Source organism: Hypanus sabinus, chromosome 6 (genome assembly GCF_030144855.1).
Source record: "Hypanus sabinus isolate sHypSab1 chromosome 6, sHypSab1.hap1, whole genome shotgun sequence".
Classification (NCBI taxonomy): domain Eukaryota; kingdom Metazoa; phylum Chordata; class Chondrichthyes; order Myliobatiformes; family Dasyatidae; genus Hypanus; species Hypanus sabinus.
Window position 1 is genome coordinate 88,815,741 of NC_082711.1, and position 22,254 is coordinate 88,837,994.

The 22,254-nt window shown below is 42.8% G+C and overlaps 1 protein-coding gene across 3 annotated transcripts in view; it reads right to left on the bottom strand.

Moving 5' to 3' along the window:
* Positions 1-22,254, bottom strand: part of LOC132395679 (cytoplasmic dynein 1 intermediate chain 1) — a 205,188-nt gene that overhangs the window by 10,380 nt on the left and 172,554 nt on the right. For all 3 annotated transcript variants that reach the window (XM_059972584.1, XM_059972585.1, XM_059972583.1), the window contains 2 exons: positions 19,301-19,445; positions 9,603-9,743 (listed from right to left, as the gene is read on the bottom strand). In XM_059972584.1, coding sequence (XP_059828567.1) covers positions 9,603-9,743; positions 19,301-19,445 — 286 coding nt within the window. The remainder of the gene's footprint in view (positions 1-9,602; positions 9,744-19,300; positions 19,446-22,254) is intronic.

Sequence of the window (22,254 nt, forward strand, 5' to 3'; positions counted from 1 at the left end):
TGTAGATCCCACATTTGTTCTTGCAGGTGGCAAACACACCCTGACTATTTTTGAACTATATGAGAGAGAAAACAGGGAACTATTGATTTGGTAGCCAAACATCAATGGGAGGGAAAATGCTGGAAGTTAAAACAGAAGTTATAACACACTGACAATAATAAAAGGATTGAACAGATTCAATATGGACTAATCAAGAAAAAAGCTGACATTAACTTTAAGAGTTTAAGAGCTATTTCAGGATATAATCTGATTAAGAGGGATGTGGTGTACGTGGATTTCTTGAGTGCTTTTGATGTGTTTCTGAACCAGAAGCTGGTTTAAGATGGAAGCACAAAATCTGGAGTACTGTAATGATGCAGATGGAGAACTGGTTCTTGGACAGAAAGGAAGGAGAGGAATAAATTGAACTTTCTAAGGAAGTGACAGGTCTGCCCCCCCCACCCGCCCCCGAGGTCGGTGGGCCTGTGGGGCTGAGGTCATTTAGCAGGTCCAGGGTGGGATAGGGGAACAGGGCCCTGGCAGGTCCAGGGTGAGATAGGGGGATAGGGCCCTGGCAGGTCCAGGGTGGGATAGGGGAATAGGGACTTGGCAGGTCCAGGGAGGGATAGGGGAATAGGACCCTGGCAGGTCCAGGGAGGGATAGGGGGATAGGGACTTGGCAGGTCCAGGGTGAGATGGAGGAATAGGGCCCTGGCAGGTCCAGGGAGGGATAGGGGGATAGGGACTTGGCAGGACAAGGGTGAGATAGGGTAATAGGGCCCTGGTAGGTCTAGGGAGGGATAGGGCTCTGGTAGATCCAGGGAGGGATAGGGCCCTGCAGGTCCAAGGAGGAATAGGGGAATAGGGCCCTGGCAGGTCCAGGGAGGGATAGGGGAATAGGGAGGGATAGGGGAATATGGAGGGATTGGGCCCTGGCAGGTCCAGGGAGGGATAGGGGGATAGGGACTTGGCAGGTCCAGGGTGAGATAGGGGAATAGGGAGGGATAGGGGAATAGGCCCCTGGCAGGTCCAGGGCAGGATAGGGGAATTGGGCCTTGGCAGGTCCAGCTTGGGAATGGGGGAATAGGGCCCTGGCAGGTCCAGGGTGGGAATGGGGGGATAGGGCCCTGGCAGGTCCAGGGTGGGAATGGGGGGATTGGGCCCTGGCAGGTCCAGGGTGGGATAGGGGAATAGGGCCCTGGCAGGTCCAGGGTGGGAATGGGGAATAGGGCCCTGGCAAATCCAGGGACGGAAAGGGCCCTGGCAGGTCCAGGGTGAGATAGGGGGATAGGGCCCTGGCAGGTCCAGGGTGGGATAGGGGAATAGGGCCCTGGCAGGTCCAGGGTGGGAATGGGGAATAGGGCCCTGGCAAATCCAGGGACGGAAAGGGCCCTGGCAGGTCCAGGGTGAGATAGGGGGATAGGGCCCTGGCAGGTCCAGGGTGGGATAGGGGAATAGGGCCCTGGCAGGTCCAGGGTGGGAATGGGGAATAGGGCCCTGGCAAATCCAGGGACGGAAAGGGCCCTGGCCGGTCCAGGGTGAGATAGGGGAATAGGGAGGGATAGGGCCCTGGCAGGTCTAGGGAGGGATAGGGCTCTGGTAGATCCAGGGAGGGATAGGGCCCTGGCAGGTCCAGGGAGGGCTAGGGGAATAGGGCCCTGGCAGGTCCAGGGTGGGATAGGGGAATAGGGAGGGATAGGGCCCTGGCAGGTCCAGGGAGGGATAGGGGAATTGGGCCCTGGCAGGTCCAGGGAGAGATAGGGGAATTGGGCCCTGGCAGGTCCAGGGTGGGATAGGGGAGTAGGGCCCTGGCAGGTCCAGGGTGGGATAGGGGAATAGGGCCCTGGCAGGTCCAGGGTGGGAATGGGGGGATAGGGCCCTGGCAAATCCAGGGAGGGATAGGGGAATTGGGCCCTGGCAGGTCCAGGGTGGGATAGGGCAATAGGACCCTGGCAGGTCCAGGGTGGGAATGGGGGAATAGGGCCCTGGCAGGTCCAGGATGGAAATGGGGAGATAGGGCCCTGGCAGGTCCAGGGTGAGAATGGGGAGATAGGGCCCTGGCAGGTCCAGGGTGGGAATGGGGAGATAGGGCCCTGGCAGGTCCAGGGTGGGAATGGGGGAATAGGGCCCTGGCAGGTCCAGGGTGGGAATGGGGAGATAGGGCCCTGGCAGGTCCAGGGTGGGATAGGGCAATAGGACCCTGGCAGGTCCAGGGTGGGATAGGGCAATAGGACCCTGGCAGGTCCAGGGTGGGAATGAGGGAATAGGGCACTGGCAGGTCCAGGGTGGGAATGGGGAGATAGGGCCCTGGCAGGTCCAGGGTGGGAATGGGGAGATAGGGCCCTGGCAGGTCCAGGGTGAGAATGGGGAGATAGGGCCCTGGCAGGTCCAGGGTGGGAATGGGGAGATAGGGCCCTGGCAGGTCCAGGGTGGGAATGGGGGAATAGGGCCCTGGCAGGTCCAGGGTGGGAATGGGGAGATAGGGCCCTGGCAGGTCCAGGGTGGGATAGGGCAATAGGACCCTGGCAGGTCCAGGGTGGGATAGGGCAATAGGACCCTGGCAGGTCCAGGGTGGGATTGAGGGAATAGGGCACTGGCAGGTCCAGGGTGGGAATGGGGAGATAGGGCCCTGGCAGGTCCAGGGTGGGAATGGGGAGTTAGGGCCCTGGCAGGTCCATGGTGGCTCCTGATGTCAGTTGGCAAATTGAGGGGGAGGAGACCCCCAGGGTCAATTAGCAGCTCGAAGGAAGGGGGAATCTGAGGTCAGAAGGCAGGTCCAGTTGAAATCCAACGGAGGTCAGGTGTCAGCTGATGAAGACTTGAGATCATTGAGGTTAAGGACTGCGGTCAGCAGGCCCAACCACCAGTGATCCCCAATGGGAAGTGTGTTGAGGAGGGGGGGGGGAACACAGGAAGGAGTTTGCATCATTGGTGCTGAGTCTGTCTTGTTGTATGTTGGCTGTGTATTATTCTACAGAACATTCCGGCAATTCTGTTTCACAGGCAGCATGGTGACACTTGTGGGTTGCCCCCCGCCTGCACATCCTCAAACAACACATTTCCCTGAATGTTTTGATGTACGTGACTAATAAATCTAATTTAATCATCTAGATCAGCAAACTGGCCAATGAGGTGAAATGTCAAATTCCAAGATTTGCAGGTGACATTGTTGTGGATGCAAAGGAATATATAAAATGAGGCTTTGTGGGGCTGTGGACAATCCAAATGAGCAAGAACAAGGCAAACGGAATACAGAATAATGTGTGGTCACCTACTCTGCTGCACATAATGCAAGATTGTATTTCATTTTGAGAGACTGGCAGTGTGAACCTACAAGTTTCTGAAGGCCATCATACATGTGCAGCAAAGGGGATGAAAAGAGGCACGTTAACCTTTATTACAAGTTAGTCCTTTCCTCAGGAATAAGAAAAACTTGTCCAATTTGTAGAATTCCTTAACGAGATTACAGTCAAAGCGTCATGTACAGTTCTGATCTTCTGACCCAATAAAGAATGTAGCTGCTATAGAGAAGGTGCAGTGAAGATTAACTGGAGTAAGTCCAGATTTGGCAGGTTTGCCATATGAAGACTGATCAAGCAGTCTTAGTGCAGAGATTTCATTGAAGCTTGCTGGCAGGACATTTACCCTGACCAAGGAATCCAAGGTCTCAGGGTAGAGATAGAGAATGAGGGATAAATTACTTAGAAGAGGGGAAAACTTCTTCACTCAGATCTTTAGATTTCTCCTTCTTGGACAACTGTGGAGATTCAGTCATTGTGTTCATTGGAAACAGAAATTCATAAATTTCTGGACACTTAAGCAAGCAGGTGATGTAGATATTGTGCTGCAAAATTATGCTGAGGTACAAGACCAGCCATTATCTCAATGAATGGTAGAGCCTGAGCGAGAGACCAGATGGTCTATTTCTCCAATTACTTACGGACTGATAGTTCTCACAGCATCACTCCTAGTTGGTTAACTGGTATTGTAAATCGTACCTTGTCAAATACCTTACTAAAGTCCATGTAGACAACATCCACTGCCTTCCCTTCATCCATTTTCCTGGTAACTTCCTCAAAAAAATCTAAGATTGATGAGACATGACCTACCATGCACTAAGTCATCTTGACTATCCTTAATCATTTCTTGTCTATCCAAATGCTGATAATCTGTTCCCTTAGAATATCTTCCAATAACTTTCCCACAACTGATGTCAGACTCACCAGCCAATAATTTCCTGGTTTCTGTCTAGAGCCTTTTTAAAATAGTGGAATGATACTGGTTTTCCTCCAGTCTTCTGGTACCTCTCCTGTCACTAAGAATGTTTTAAAAATCTCTGCTAGAGCACTGGCAATTTTTAAACTTGCTCCAAAAGAACACCTTGTCAGGCCTTGGGGATTTACCCACCCTGATTTGCCTTACAGGTAGCAAACACATTCTCCTCTGTAATCTGTACAGGGTCCAAAAGTTGATGCTGCTTTACATCACTTCTATAGACACTGCATCTGTATTTGCTTATGGGACAGATACAAAGAATGTATTTAAGATCTCCCTCATCTGTTTTGACTCCTCACTTGGATTATCATTCTGGTCTTCCAGAGGACCAATTTTGCCTTTTGTAATCCTTTTGCTCTTAACATACCTGTAGAATCCCTTAGGATTCTCCTTCACCTTGTCTGTTAGAGCAACCTCATGCCTTCATTTAGCCCTCCTGATTTCTTTCTTAAATTGTTCTCTTGCATTTTTTGCACCCCATAAGCACCTCATTTGTTCCTACTTGCCTATTTCTGCTGTGCATCTTTTTTTTCCTTAACAAGGGCCTCGATATCCTCTGAAAACCAAAGTTCCCTACACTTGTTATTATCTTTTATTCTGATACACAAGCAAGCTTTGTACTCTCAAAATTTCAATTTTGAAGATCTCCCACTTTCCAGGTACACCTTTGCCAGTAAACAGCCAGTCCCTGTCCACATTTGCCAGATCATTTTTGATACCATCAAAATTGACCTTTCTCCAATTTAGAATCTCAATCTACGGACCAGATACCTCTTTGCATCCAGTGACCACAATGCCATCAGTTTCAAAGAAAATATGCTAAGTGTTCCCCTACACAAACTTCTGTCACCTGCCCTGTTTCATTCCCTAATAGCAGATCCAGAATTGCACTCTCTCTCATGGGGACATCCACATACTGATAAAGGAAACTTTCCTGAACACATTTAACAAACTTTATCCTTTTACAGTACAGGAGTCCCAGTCAATATGTGGAAAGTTAAAATCACCTACTATATAAACCTTATGTATCTTGCAAAAGTCTGCAATCTCCTTACAAATTTGTTCCTCTAAATCCCTCAGACTGTTGGGTGATCTGTAATGTCGTGCCGTTGACGTTCTTAATTCTCGGATTCACCCATAACGCCTCATTAGTTGAGTTCTCCAGTCAGTCCTGACGGAGCACTGCCCTGTCATTTTCCCTAATTAGTACCACCACCCTTCTTCCTTTAAACCCTCCCGCACTATCACGTCTAAAAAAAAACAGAACTCCGGAATATTGAGCTGCCAGTCCTGCCCTTCCTGCAACAAAGTCTCACTAATGGCTACAGTATCATATTTCCATGAGTGGATCCGTTTCCTGAATTCATCCGCCTTTCCCACAATACTTCTTGCATTGAAATATATGCAGCTCAGGATACTACTCGCACCATGCTCAACCTTTTGATTATCGGCTTTGTCTGAGGTCTTACCAACATCTGCCTCCAAAACCTCTCCACTAACTGTTCTGGCACTCCGGTTCTCATCCCCCTACAAAACTAGTTTAAATCTGATAATCACCTTATGTTTTTCCACAATGTACATGGTCATCTTTTAATCTAACTTTTTAATATCCCTTTGCAGACTCCTTGTCACCTCCTCAAGCTCCGTTCACCACCAGCCGAGTATTACAGCAATGTCAGATACGTGACACTCTCCTGTCACCCAGATCCTTAATACTTAACTGACTGCGGTCTGCCAAACCAATCATCTGTTTTATTCCTACTTCGGTTTATTACTCGCAAGAATTCATTAACCACAATCAAGTGAACTCCTGTCTGATTGAATCTCTTTTAAACATCCCAATGCATTTAAAATGTTCTGATTCTCCTTACCTACTCTTAGTTATACCCACAACGAGATCCGTTAAATTTGTCAGTTTTTCTTTCACAAATCACAACATGCCATGCTCTAAGAAACAATATCTTAACAACCTAAAATTAATAGTTTTCAGAGCAGACAATCTTAACAAAAGCCTACTTTTAAAATTTATTATATTGGCACTTACTTGACAACACGCTGCAGTTCACAGTGCAAGTTTTGATTTCTATGATATACAAGACTGGAAGTACTTTTAAGGTGGGAAAAGTACTGAGGATCTGTTCTGGACCCAACGCGGTGCAATCATGAAGGCCACATGGAGGAGAGCACTCCGACTGGTTACATCACAACCTAGGCCCAGAATATAAATGGGCTGAACAGCTCCATCCCAGACACAACCCTCCATGACTCAAGGAGGTGGCATCCATCAATAATAATTCTCTCCATCCAGAACATTTCCCCTTCTCTTTACTACCATGAGGGAAGGTGGTACAGGGCCTGAAGACCTACACTCCATGATTCAGAAACAGCTTTTCCCCCTCCACCATCAGATTTCTGAATGGACCATGAACACTACTTCATTATTCTTTTTTTAAGCACTACTTACTTTTTAATTAATAGTAATTTTGTGTCTTTGCATCATACTGTTGCTGAAAAATAACAAATTTCACATCATGTAAGGCAGTGATGATTCCCAAGTCTAAATCCAATTCTAATTCCTATCCAAATTTTTCTGTGATCTTCTCAGAAATACTTCCATAATTTAATCAGAATATTTAGCTGAAGTCACATTTCTCTGGAAGAGAAAATGAATAAAACAAGTGGTGCTTCAGAGTTGGAGGCCAATCAGTGCTCTTGTCAAAAAGACTTGCACGATTCCAGTGGTCAAAAGCAGCGACAAACTATAAAAATAATGAATTAAAATCTTTGACATGTTTTCATTATATCCATCTGTAGATTTTACTGATGTGCAACAGGAATTATAAATAGGAACCAAGCTGACTACAGAAAGTTCTGTTCATCACACTAGAAGCAGTATACGATGATACTGGAGATTCATGCAGAAGAGGTTCATCAGGAAGTGGCCTGGGATGAAGAGTTTCAGCTGTGAGGAGAAATTGGTTGGGCTGGGTTTGTCTTCCTTGGAGCAGAAGCTTGACTGGACTGCAGAGATACTTGTACCAGGGTATAGGTTCAAGCCTAAACTTTTAAGGGGTAGAAGAATGGGAAAGGATGTAGGAAGTATTTTTTCCTGAGTGATTGTAACCTAGAACACACTGCCGCCTGGTCGACATAGATGCACTCACAATATTTAAGCAGTATGTGGAGAAGGCTACAGGCTGAGTGTTGGACAATGTGATTCGTATAGATAGGAAACGGACATCTTACGTGGATGTAGTAGGCCAAAGGGGTCATTTCTGTGCTTTACGACACCGACCACACTGGATCGATTCTTGCTGCACTGAAAGACGGGTTTAAAAAGATTGAAAGCTCTCCAAGATATTCTAAGGATTGACAGACTAGATGTAGAGCATCTCCTGCTTCCTTCGCACATGAATCTAAGATTTGCCTGTTTAGTTTCAGGATAAAAGGTAAATGAATAAAACCTGCAGATGCTGAAAATCTGAAAGAATAGAAAATGCTATAAAACTCAGCAGATGAGGCAGTCTGCAGAAAGAGAAACTGCTAACATTTCACCTCAGATATTAATCGTTTCTGATTATTGCAAATTGTTTTGTTGTTTAATTGTTTCTTTTTCCACAGATACAGTTGACCTGATTTTTCAGCAGTATTTTGTCAGTTATCTTGAGCTAAAGGTTTTAGGGCATGTAAGACTGAGATGAAGGCAAGTTTAGATTAGTTTACTGTCATAAACACCAGCGGTGAAGACACTCCTGGCTCATATGAAACTTACAGTACACATGGTAATAACAAATACAACAATAAATAGTAATGGGGGAAAAGCAGAATGGTGCAAAGCGTGGTGGTGCAAAAAGAAAAGCTGAAGTGACAATAATGGAAAGGTGGAATTAGAGGTTTAGTGAAGTGAAAGGGATGTTAAAGAGGTGATTGCTTTCCATCTGGAAGGATGTGAAAGATGTGTTGAGCTTAGAAGCCTAAGAGCCGTGGAAAGACATTGCTCTTTAATTTTCTCATCTGGGCTTTCAAGCTCCAGTACTTTCTACTCGAATGTAGAAGACAGGAAAGGGAATTGGCTAGGATGGCAGGCATTTGTGGCGGTACCCCTTACACAGACAATTGCTAAGCTTTGAGATCATCGCGGGGGTGGAGAAGTTCAATCTTTTTTGCACACTAAAGGATTCAGCACACCAGTGGAATCCGAGGGTGTAGGGACTAGGTGGAAATGTGGAAGGGGTACTGGATCAGTCTCCACCTTACTGAACATTGGAACTAGTTATAGGGATTGTTTGATCTAGTCGAGCAACTAATTTGCAAGTAAATTGCACGCACCTAGAAGCATAGGCTCCTATAGACACAATTCTATAATATTAAGGTGGTATTTGATCAAATCATATAGAGCCAGTATCTTAACTTTAAATTCTCAAAATACACCAAATGCAAGCATCTTAAAACATCACTAATGTATTTACTTGAGCTGAACTAACTCAAAATTGGGAGTAGTTATAAAACCATTTTACATTCAAATATTGGAAGCAACTGGAGAGATATTCTGGTACCAAACTGAGATGAAAAGGTTAAATATACAAGTTTCACTAAGAAAGTCATACTACAACAGGGAGATGACCAAATCATACCATGATAAATTTATCTAAATTTGGTCAATTACTGAGTTTCACAAAATATACCTGACAGCACTACAACCTCCTCCTAAAACATAGCTGCTGCAGAAAGAAACCTCCTCCACTCATATCCTGCAGCTGTGTAACTCATAATTAAAAAGGCTGCACTGCTTCCTGCTGCGGACACTTCAAAAGGTTTTTTTCCGTCTCCAATCTGTTGACGTCCAGCTTGAAATGACTTGCCCACATTTTTGAGTTGCATTAAATAACAAAATTATATGTGAACTATATATTGATAAAAGTGGGGGAAAATGTCAGGCTTAGAAGAATGAACTGCTTTATTGTGACCCAAAATCAGCAAGACAAAAAAAAGGTAAGGTTGTAAGTAAGTGTTTTGGATTTTTCTTACAAGTAAACAAAACCAATGATGAAGTTCCAAAGTGCTGTGATATTACTACATAATGTACAAATTAAAACATCCAAGAGTAATCAAAACAAGCTTTAATCTAAAAATGTGATATCTCCCTGATCTTTTACAAGCAAGATTGGAATTAAATAATTTGCAAATGTATATATCCCATACCTGGGTGAAATCTTGTAGTTTAAAATTAACAAGTACAGAATTGTGCAATGAAGATCCTACATTTGCATTCAATGACTGAATGGCCGCAATTACTCCAAAATAAATTTTTCAAAAGTTAAATCATAAAGGGTTAACTTCTTCCTTACCTCAGTGTCATTATTGAGGTTCCAGAGGTCTAATCGTCCCATCCCATCCACACAGGCAAATAGTGCAGGGTGCACTGGTGACCACATGACGTCGTAGACATAGTCTGCATTGTCTTCAAAGGAGTAGAGAGGCTTGTTGTGCTGTAAGGCAGAGAGAGCAAGACGACTTTGTGGCGCTAGTACTGCCCGAGGCTGTCTGGCAAGTCTAATTAAAAACTTTGCACATTTTCAAAGTGTCATAAACCAATGAGATGAAAGTCTGTAAAGGTGGGAGTAACTTCAACAGCTGCCTGGTAAGATAAATAATATAATTTTAAAAATCCACAAGGGCTTCATGAGTATGCCGCAGACAGGTAGACATTTAGGCTTCCAACTCACAATTCATTCACGACAAGTAGGAGGCTACATGTCCAAATGAATCAAACTGTGGTAAACCTGCTTTAAGTGAAGCACGCAGGCGAATTAACTACAGACTTCCAGACAATAACTTGGCTTTATAGATACAGAGTGCCATCTAGTGAAGAAATATTGTGCAGCAGAACTGTTCAAATTGAGGCAAACAGTTTCCCCAGGGGCCATGTTACCTGCTCTACTTATCTCTACTCCAGACATTTCATCTACAATGCGGACAGCTGCAAGGGCAAACCAGCAATCAGAGCCAAAACAATTAACTTCACAGACCAACATACTGGCTACTGCTAATAATTGTCATTCTCTCCCAAGAAAAACATACTTGAATAAAAGATGCTTCTCCCATATTTCTGTCCTTAACCGTCACACATTCAAAGGCACATGCTAACTCATGCTTCCCCCAAACCAACACAATCACTCTCGCACCAGGAAATGCCTTCCTCAGAGGGCAAAATTGTCATTTTAGTGGAAAACTAAAACAGGGATATTTTTGTATACATTGACAATGTCATTGAATGTCTTTAATTGTTGCACCACACTTCAGATCAGATTAATCTTTTTAGTCTTCCCAACACCTTCTACCACTTCATTATCACAAGAAGGTTTTCACACACAGGCACTTCAGAATACGCACCACACTTAAAAATGAACACATATGGCTTTTGCACCAGAGGCACAATTTTATAGTTTTTGACTCATTAAACATGAAGGGACTCACCCTGTGCATATAAGTCTAAGCTATCCTGGTAGTATGTAAGTATCAAGTTATTACTTCTCCTGCCACCTCAACCAAGGGCAGAAACGTCAAAGACTTTGAATAACTAGTGTTATACACTTGTATTATTCAACTGACCGATCAAAATCATGAACTACCATCCAAAAGCAATGGAGCTTTTCATATAGTACCGTAGGTAGTCAGATAGATCAGCATATGATATTAATTTTTCAGAATCCAATGGTTAACTTTGTAAATTACATGTTATCCTTTTGAGTTACATTCTTATAAATGTAACTGCTTATGGCCTTAAATGAACCAAATGTGCAAGATTCATGCAGATTCGTCAACCCAAGTTCATACTGACCATCAAGCACCCATTTGTACCAATCCCACTTTACTCTCCCCCACATTCCCCATCAACACGGCCCTCCCACACAAAGCTGATACCATTCAGCTACACACTAGGGGCAATAGTGTGGTGGCCAATTGACCTTCCAATCTTTGAAATATGGATGGAAACAGAGGCAAATCAAGGAAACACACTTGGGCCACAGGGAGGACCTTTAGAATTTGGACAGAATTGGAGATCAAGACAAGCACACACTGATGGAGTTATGAGGCAGCAGCTCTGATACATAGCATTCTGTGCCCAGCACAACGCTACTGTCTTAACTAAAGAGTTGTAAAGTAAACTGCTATTTTCCTGATCTTATTATGGTGGCTCACTTAGTGCTGCCTTGCAGAATGCTGATTCATTATAGAGCTGAGATCGTGGAGTCTAAATATTCACTGTCTGTACCTGCCGTCAGACTGCCTGGATTCTACAGTCTCACTGATAATCACCAGTTGGATGTGATGCAAACCACTGCCGCTCCCTGTCTGAATACACACCTCTCCCTAGCTCAGAGGCTTCTCAATGGTGACAAGTTCAGCATTAGTCACCGGAACTGAGCTTATTACCACAGAGGGGTCTCCAACCTAGGGAGAGCTGTGCAGCCAAAGAACTCAGCAGCTTCCACTGCATCCCGCGCGTTCCATCAAGATTAAGTCACATGATCATAGAATTAACCTGCAGGAAGATCCATGCCAGCTCCTTGTAGGGATATCTACCAATTATCATTGCTTCACCCTTTCTCCAAAGTCCAGCAAATAACTTTTGCTCTAGAGCCAGTCCAAATTATTTCAGAAATCCCAAACTGCATTACCTTCCAATTTACCCATGTATTTTGTGTAGGGAAGAACTTCCTGACAACAACCTGCATATTTTGCCCATTATGTTCAATCTGTGTCCCCCATCTCTCACACGATCAACAACTTCTCCCTATACATCCCATCCAAACCCATCAGAATTTTATACAACACTGCCAGCTCTCCCCTCAATCTTCTATGCTGCAAAGACAACTTCATCTCCTCCAGTTTAAACAAAACTAAAATGTGTTTAACCTTTTCACTAAATATTTTCTGCACCCTCTTTCCATCCTTCCTAAGATGTGGAGACCAGAACTGAATGCAATGGTGTCAAGGTAACTGTGATCGGCCATGACTAAAGACCCCAAAATACTTTGGATAAGGCATCATGGAGAAGGTTTGTGCACCTAGAGAACCTTAAGCATGACAATGGATTGCTAACAAACAGTCAAGAGAGATGAAGATGCAGCCAGTGAGATGGTACCAGAAGCAACTATTAAAAAAATGTATATTATCTAGGAGGAACAGTGTGCACCAACCAAATCTACAGACAATTCAAGAAAGACAGTAAAGCAGCTTGCTGGGAGTAGTATTTAATGCAGATAAAAAAAGAACAGAATATTGTGGATAAACATTATGGAAGCTTGCAGTACTGAGAAACCTGGAAGTCCTCAGACATGAAATACCAAAAGCTTGTGGGCAGCTACAGGAAGTAATTCGGAAAGCAAATGGAACAGTGGCCATTATTGCACAGGGGATGCAGTATAAAAATAGGGAAGTTTTCAACTCAGTTCCGTTAACTGTTCTTCAGGCTGAAAGATCAACGACTTTTCTACCCATAAATACTGTTTGACCTGCTAACCTTTTCCAGCATTTCCTGTTTTGATGTCTGCAAGAGCATGGGGGAGACAACAGGTGCAGTTCTGGCTGCATGGATTATATTGAAGGCAGTTCAGTAAAAGTTCACCTGGTTGATTCTTGGGTTAACCTTTCAAGTAGACAACCTTTAATAATGGAGATTTAAGTAGGTTAGGCTAATAGTCAATTAAAAACAGAAAATGCTGTAAACACTTAACAGATCAGGCAGCATTCGTGGTAAGAAAAATAGCTAACATATCCAACCTGCCAAACCTGGAACTGAGCTCATTGATACTTCGATTTACAAAATGGAAAAATGAGCTTGCTGAAACATACAAGATTCTCAGAGAGATCAACTGGGTACAAATAAAACTCCAATAGTCTAGCACCCTAGGGGCTCTGGTGGTTTCAGACAAGCAAACTTTATAGACTCCTGTCAGTTACTCCTTTAAAAAGCCAAGCATACTTTTATTTAATCTTTAAAAACATATTCCACAGCAAATTTTGCAATGAACATGTCAAGTTTAAAGAGAATGTGAAATATACAAACACTCTAGACCATGGCTCCATCACTTTGATGTTACTGACCACTGGTGTTCTGGATCCTGACCTGCCTCGGACTGCACTCCTGTTCCACAGTTTGGGAAGTGGCCTCAGCTGCCCCCCCCCCCCACTGTAGTAAATTATATTTGCCACACGTCAGCCTACATTCACTTATGGTCTATTATGTTCCACTGTTTATCACACTTCATTTAACATTCCAGAGTAATAAATGAGCTAGGTGTCGGACCATCAGGATTCCTGAAAAACTGGATACCAGCTTGGAGTTTTACTGTAGATGCTAAGGTGGCTCTTTTTATGGATTAAATAGAAGATGCCTTTTCAGAAAAATCCCCCATGCTCTAGTATCCATGTCTTCCATATGCCTTCTATCTTTATTACTTTTCAAGGCCAGATCATTTCATTTTACGTGCTTCTGTGTTTTCCATTTGCCACTCATCCAGTTATCCTATAGCCTACTGTACCTTCTCCTCGGGCCTATTATAACAGCAATTCCAGGTTTGGAGATCTGTGCAAATTATGAAAATTTTACCTTACACACCCATGTCAAAGTCATTAGTATATAATCACACAACCAGCAGAGATTCCTGGGGAATGCCATCATTCACCTTCACCATCTAAAAAGCAAATGTAAGGCTAATTTCTTTTCTTTTAGTATGAGCCCACAGCTCTGCTAAAACAATCTTTTATGTGGCACTTGGGCAGACACCGTAAAATCCATGTATATCCACGACTTTCCCCTTTACTTTGTCATATTGCCCCATTACTTCTCATAAAATTTGTGCAGGTTAATTGAGCATATTTAGTCTCTAATGTGTGTGCTAACTGACCCTTCTTTATTAACAGAAACTTGTCTCTACAAATGACACCCCTATTCACTACCCACACCCTCATCAAATCACATTCACTTGCTTCTGAAACTTCCCCATTCCCCACCATCAAGGATAAACTGATCAGTTTGTAACTAACAGGCTGATTCTTGCCCCTCTTTTAGAATAGAAGCATCACTTTTGCCATTCAGATTATTCCAATTGCAACAGAAGTGTCTAGACTCTTCCACAGATTTTCAAACAACATGCTGATCATAGCATGACAATGATTCTATAAACAGTGGTTACAAATCAAGAGAAATACTTTGCAGCTTGGTAAACAGTGGACTCAGGTTAACCATAACTAAACATTCAAAAATACGTGCAGGCTGCATCGGTTACTTTTTTTGAGGTTTGTTCTTTAAGTCAATGCATTCTTGACAAATTAGCTTGAGAAATGAGACACACAAAAAGCAATGATCAGTCTGATTTTCTGATGTGAGAAAAATCAATGCATCTGACAAAGAAAAGGAAACAATGTGCTGAGAGAGATACCCAAACTAGGGTGTCAAACTAGTAAAACAACAAAGGGCAGAGTCAGGAATGCCTTTGTCAGCCATCATTTTGCTAGTTTGGAAGTTAGATATGACCCTTATGGCTAAAGGGATCAGGGGGTATTGAGAGAAAGCAGGTATAGGGTTCTGAGTTGGATGATCAGCCATGATCATACTGAATGGCGGTGCAGGCTCGAAGGGCAGAATGGCCTACTCCTGCACCTATTTTCTATGTTTCTATGAGTCTAAGTGCTACACATACCACAAAACTACTCTCTGCAGACCATTGCCAAAAACATGATGGGTCAGGACTTTTTGGCATTTTCTTTCCCTCAAAAATGGCAAACACTGATACTTCTCTGCTGACTAGTAAAGGATGGATTTCTCAAGATACTCTGTTCAAGCCTGGAATTAGAAAGCTAACTGAAGACAGCATTCAAAATCGCCACACATAGCTTGGAATTTCAGCAACTGGTATTCAAATTTGTAAAGTGATAATCACATTTATGAACAGAAATCCAGTACCTACTTCAAACAGGCAACAATCATACCAATGCCCAATAAAATGTGGTAACTGCCCCAAAGACCATCATCCAGTAGCACTTAGATCCACTGTGATGAAGAGGTTTGAGAGGTTGGCCATGAAGCATATCAACTCCTGCCTGAGGAGTGACTTGGATCCACTCTAATTTGCCTACCATCACAACAGGTCAGCAGCAGATGCTATTTCACTGGTTCCTCACTTAACTCTGGAACAACTGGACAATTAATATGCATACATCTGGATGCTCTTAATTGACTTCAACTCAATATTTAAAACTACCATCCTCTCAAAACACATCACTAAGCTCCAAGACTTAGGCCTCAATACTTCCCGATGTAACTGGATCCTTGCTTTCCTTACTAGCAGACCCCAGTTAGTAAAGATTAGCAATAACATCTCCACACTCACCACCAGTAGAAGTGCATCTCAGGTATGATATAGTGAAGGGAGGCAGAGGAGCACTTACAGGACTGTTTTAAAGTCGGTGGGCTGAACAATATTCAGGGATTCATCTTCAAGTCTAAATGTATACGCTACAATTGTCCCTGGCTTCATCAAGACCTGTATGGATGAGTACCTTCAAGAACATACCGGACATACCTAAACCACAAGCCGTTGATGAACCAGGAGATTCACAGTCTGCAAAGGGTTAGATCTGTGGCATTCAAGACTGATCATCCAAAACTATGTAAGTAGTCCAGGTACAACCCACAAAAAGATATTTTATGGGCAAAAAATTGATGGAGGACAGAGATGGAATCAGATGCACACCAGCTCTGGAAGAGTTTGCAGGCCAGTACTTCCTACATAGAGAAACCTAACATCATGAATGGTAGTGATGCTTCACTCCTAGATGAGAATGCTTTTTATGCATGCTTAGAAAGAAAGAATGAAACTACCTCTACAGCATCTGATGACCCTGTCATCTCTGTCTCAGAGGCCGATGCCAGAACATCCTTCATGAGGGTAAACCCGTGCAAGGCATCAGACCCTGATGGTGTATCTAGTAGGGCTCTGAAAATTAACTGGAAGGAGTGTTCAAGGGCCTCTGCAATCTCTTACTGTTGTAGTTGGATGTTCTCACCTGCTTCAAAATCATACTAGTGCCCAAGAAAAGCAGGGTGATCTTCATCAATGACTATTGCCCAGTGGCAGAAACATCTACTGTGACAAAATCCTTTGAGAGGTTGGTCAGAGCTAGAATCAACTTTTGCTTAAGTAAGGACCTGACCCCCTGCATTTTGTTTACGGCCACAATAGGCCTACAGAGGATGCAATCTCACTGGCTCTCCACTCAGCCTCGGATCACCTGGACAATAGTAATACTTACATCAGGCTGCTGTTTATTAATTACAGCTCAGAGTTCAATACAGTCTTACCCTCAGTTTCAATCAAGAAACTCCAAACATGGACCTCTGTATCTCCCTCTACAACTTAATCTTTGACCTCCACACAAAGAGACCACAATGTGTGTCAGAAATAACATCTCCTCCTGGCTGACAACCAACACTGGCGCAATTCAAAAATGTGTGCTTATCCCACTGCTCTACTCTCTTTATACCAATGACTGTATGGCTGGGCACAGTTCAAACGCCTTCTATGAATTTGTCAACAGCACAATTATTGTTAGCAGAACATCAGATGATGACAAGGAGGCGTAGAGGAGCAAGATAGATGAGCTGGTTGTGTGGTGTTGCAGCAACAACCTTGCACTCAATGTTAGTAAGACCAAGAAATTGATGGTGGACTTCAGGAAGGGAAAGTCAAAGGAACACACACCAGTTGTCATTAAGGGTTCAGCAGTGCAAAAGGATGAGCAGCTTCAAGGTCCTGGGTGTCAACATCTCTGAGGATCTATCCCGATCCCAGATATTGATGCAATTACAAAGAAGGTGCAACAGTAGCTCAATCTCGTTAGGAGATTTAGGGGAATTGGTTTGTCGCCAAAGACGCTTGCAAATTTCTACGGATGTACCATGGAGAGCATACTAACTGGTCACATCACCGGGGCCACTACACAAGATCATAAAAAGATGCAGAAAGTTACAAAGGTGGCATTAAGGACCCCCATCTCGCAGGATATGCCCTCTTCCTACTGCCTCCATCAAGGAGGTGGTACAGAAGCCTGAAGGCACACTCTCAGTGATTCAGGAACAGCTTGTTCTCCTCTGCCATGCAATTCCTGAATGGACATTGAACCCATGAACATCACCTCAGTTTTTTTAAAATGTACATATTATTTCAGTTCTGAACTATTTTAATCTATTTAATATACCATACATATTTATATATACTTACTGCAATTGATTTTTTTTCTTTCTATATTATTGTGTTGCACTGTACTGCTGCTGCAAAACAACTCATTTTACGATAATGCCAGGGATATTAATTGTGATTCTGGGTGATTAAACAACAGAAGTGACATACAGTATGCATGGCTTCCTCAGTCAGAGGACTAAGTATAAAAATTGCAGCTGAACAAAACCTTAGTTAGACCACATTTGGAAGATAGTGCACAGTTCTGGTCGCCACATCACAGGAAGAATACAGAGGCTTTGGACAGGATGCAGAGGGGGGTCATCAGGACACTGTCTAGATTAGTGAGTATTAGCTATAATGAGAGGTTGGATAAACTTGGATATTTTACTCTGGAGCGTTAGAGGCCAAGGGTTGGCCTAACAGAAGTATAAAGTAAAATTATGAGAGGGCACAGAGTAGATACTCAGAGTCATCCCCCCCCCCCCACCCAGTGCAAATGTCAACTACCAGAGGACATCTTAAAATGAAATAGGGAATGTTCAAAGGAGACTTGCAAGGCAAACATTTTTTTAGTTGACTGGAACATGCTACCAAGGGAAGTATTGGAAGCAGGTACAGTAGCAACTTTTAAGAGACAGACTTGTTAAGACAGACACATTAACAAAGAAGGAACCAAGAATACAAATCAAGTGCAGGCTGATGGAATTACACAGGCATCATGGTTGATGCAGGCATGGTGGGCTAAGGCTTGTTCCTGTGCTTTCTATGTTCTAATATAGTAAAATATAAAAAGAGGAGGAAGTACATAAGATCCCAAACAACCAATTCATCCCCTAGACTACCTCTGACCCGAGTCTGTTGATCCCATATAGAACTCATTAGTCAGCAAAAAACCCACAGAACGAGTGAAAGCAAAGTCATCCTCAATCCCAAGGGACAGCCTAAGCAGGAAACACAATGAAGAGTGCACAACATTGAAGTTCCTGCTTGCCAATCTGCAAGAGTAATTGTGCTGTATCATCCCATTGTTAAGCTCTAAAAATTTTCGTTTTTTAAAATTTAAAACAAAACCCATTTCAAACTTGAACCCCCTTTTCAACAATTACTTTAACAAATGCAAACTACCACAGTGATTTTCACAAAAAAAATACTGTAGTGGGAAAGCAGTTATTTCTGCTTGGAGTATTTCCTTCTATTGACCTCCTGCAGTTACTCTTGCCAGCTTCAAACCTCCTTTCTTCGCTCGCCCACAAGCTGTCAGTTTTTCTTTCTTCATCCTACTCACCCAGCCTAAAAACGCAGGATTTCACTCACTAGACGTATCATTTAAAAATAAGAGAAAGCCACAGGGAGAGATCAAGAAACACTGCAACCAAGTTAGAAATGCTTCAACGTGTACTGGCAGACTCAAGTCACACTGACAAGATCCACAGATGTCTTTGGGATGAGAAGATTTGTACTTCAAACTTGATGAAGCTACTAAGCTACACTATTTAAAATGGCAGGGGTGCAGGGAGAGAGGTGAAGATTGACTGCTTTATTAAATGTTGAATCAATACATTGTAGAATGACCAAAAACTGTAAAATGCATCTAGATCTATGAGCATGATATAAATATGAAAAAACAAATACCGAAGTATTCAAACACCTAACAATGTCAAAGCTTTCCCAACAATTTATAAATTAGATGATAAGTAAAAAAAAATGCACGTCTCAGTAAAGAAATGTAGGCTCAGAAAAGATTCAGGCAAAATTCTCATAGTTCCTATTGTTGGGTACAAGAAAGTACATCTTACCTTTGTGGTCCATAATTTGACTGTCCAGTCAAACGAAGAGGTAACAAAAAGATGAGAGAAATCAATCTGTCCCACAGCCATGTGACAGTTAATACAAGTCACTGGACCCTGATGGCCCTCGAACATTTCACCAATGCCGGCCTTACTGAAAAACAAGTTTTAGATGAAATAACTCATTAACTAGAAAAACAAATATAACTGTTTGAAAGATACATTATTGTGACCCATCAAACACCTATCACCCAAGATTTTCCATGTTTCCGTAGTTGCAAAATCACAAATAAAAGCCCAGATGTTTCAGCCTATGATGTACATTAATGAAGGAGAAAAAAAAATCTGTGACAACTAATCGACGTCAACACAGGATGCAACAGGACTTTCCAACACTTTGAACTGTTTATTCCAGTATACAGCAGAAACATGTCCATAAGTAGTAAAATTACACAGCAGCTGTTGAATTTCTATTTTAATCTCAGGAGTTAACAATATATTGCAGAGTTACAAATGCAAGGAATCAAACATCATGATCTTCACAAAACCACCATGTTTTGATTAAATAAAAACGCAAAATGCTGGCAGAACTCAGCAGGCCAGACAGCATCTATGGGAGGAGGTAGTGACGACGTTTCGGGCCGAAACCCTTCATCAGGAGTGAAGTAACATGGGATGGTCGAGGGGGGGGTTAAGAAGTGGGGGGAGGGATAAAGTAGAGAGCTAGGAAGTGATAGGCTGGAGGGAAGTGGGCTAGGGGGAAGGTGGAGAATTATGGGAAATAAAAGAGAAAGAAAGGTAGGGCTGGGGGGAGATTATAGTGAGGGGGGGAAAAGGGAGAGAAAGAGAACCAGACTAAAATAATAGATAGGGATGGGGGTAAGGGGGGGGGCAGGGGTATCAACGGAGGTCTGTGAGTTGGATGTTCATGCCGGCAGGTAGGAGGCTACCTAGGCAGGAGATAAGGTATTGCTCCATCGACCTGCCAGCATGAACATCCAACTCACAGACCTCCATTGATACCCCTGCCCCCCCTTACCCCCATCCCTATCTATTATTTTAGTCTGGTTCTCTTTCTCTCCCTTTTTTCCCCCCTCACTATAATCTCCCCCAGACCTACCTTTCTTTCTCTTTTATTTCCCATAGTTCTCCACCTTCCCCCTAGCCCATTTCCCTTCAGCCTATCATTTCCTAAGCTCTCTATTTTATCCCTCCCCCCACTTCTTATCCCCCCTCGACCACCCCATGTCACTTCACTCCTGATGAAGGGTTTCGGCCCGAAACGTCGTCACTTCCTCTTCCCATAGATGCTGTCTGGCCTGCAGAGTTCTGCCAGCACTTAGTGTTTTTATTTATTTCCAGCATCTGCAGATTCACTCATTATGTTTTGATTAAACTCTGGGAGGAAACCTTTATAAAAATTATTAGATAATTTTTATGCAAGTATCAAAATATTTTAACATTGTGTTTAAAGGGTGATTTCATCAAATGCTTGAAACTAAAGTAAGTCTTGTCAGTAAGGGATGGCTCAATTATTCCATGCCTGGCTACCCCCAAAGTATGAAAGTGTTGGTAGGGTGGCTAACAAGGAAATCATTGACATAAAATCTGATTTCCCAATTAGTTAAATAAATGCTTTGAAAAATCCCACTAAATACCTGCGCTATTCCTGTAAACACAATTCTAGGCTCTTTTCTATCCATATAGTGAGCCTGCAGAATCAGTCATTGAATTTGAAAACTTGTAGCAGGAACAGGGAGATAACCAAGAGGAAATTGATTCCACCCAAATAAAAATAATTACATTAATAATTGGGTAGGTTTCTGAATAAACCCAGAGGAAAAGTCCTAAGGCAGCCCTATGTTGAGTTCAACACTGACTGGCAACTCCTGCAATGCCACTGGTACCAAACTGTTATCTGTCTCTGCTGTTCTTTTGGATTCACCAGTTGCGTAGAAGGGCAGCCTGCTACATAGGCAACAGTTTGCTCTGCATATCAAACTGCCCTGGCTTACATATCTCATAGACAGCTGGAGCAACATCCATGGTCAATTCTGACCAACAGAGGGCCTCAGAATAATTGGGTAACAACAAAAAGTAAAAGATCACACTTCAATGAAATACTGAAATCCATAATGAATTTGAAAACTTGTGTAGCATTCACAAAAAAAAAGCTTACTTTGAAATGCAAACCCCCAATTTAGTCCACATAAAAGTTCACTGTACTTAAAACGGGGAGAAAAGGTTTAGTTTGGTCAGCTTTCTGATCAACCATGTTTAAGAGTGGGTTCAAATATGAGACTGCATTCTTTAATAGCAAGTTCACTCAGAGAATTATTTAAAGCTTTATTTATTTTGCAAGCTTTATCAGAGGATTACAAATGTTCAGAACTTCAAAAGTTTGAACAAAGGAGTCCAGCATCTGCTTGCTGAGAAATTCTAACGGGCCAGTATTTGGCTCATTCGTTAGCCTGGAATACGACCTGGGTGGCCTGGGTGTTTCGGGAGTGTAAAGCAGTCAGGGTCTGTGTATTTCTACTTCCTGCTCCTAGCCTCAGCAGGTTCACTGGAAAACATTATGCAACTGTGTAACCTGATAAACAGTGAAACAAAAATGTGCTTGGGTAGTAATAATATCTAATAGCCCCAGAAATCTGCCAGTCTGGTATTAAAATCACAAGGGCACTAGATTGTTGGAGTTTTATTAATGTAGGTTCATTTCAGCAGCAATACTTACACAGCATCTTTAAAAATGTAAATCATCCTAAAGTGATTTCACAGAACTGTGATCAAACATAGAACTACAAGTCACTGAATTGGCAAAATAGTTGTGAAAAATACTTAGTAAAACGAACATACCACATATTAAAAGAGCCAAGAGATTAGGCAGCTAGAGCCAATAGCATCAGTGCTGTGTCATAAAGATCAGGTTATGCATGAAGCTGGAAGTGTGGGGGAATACA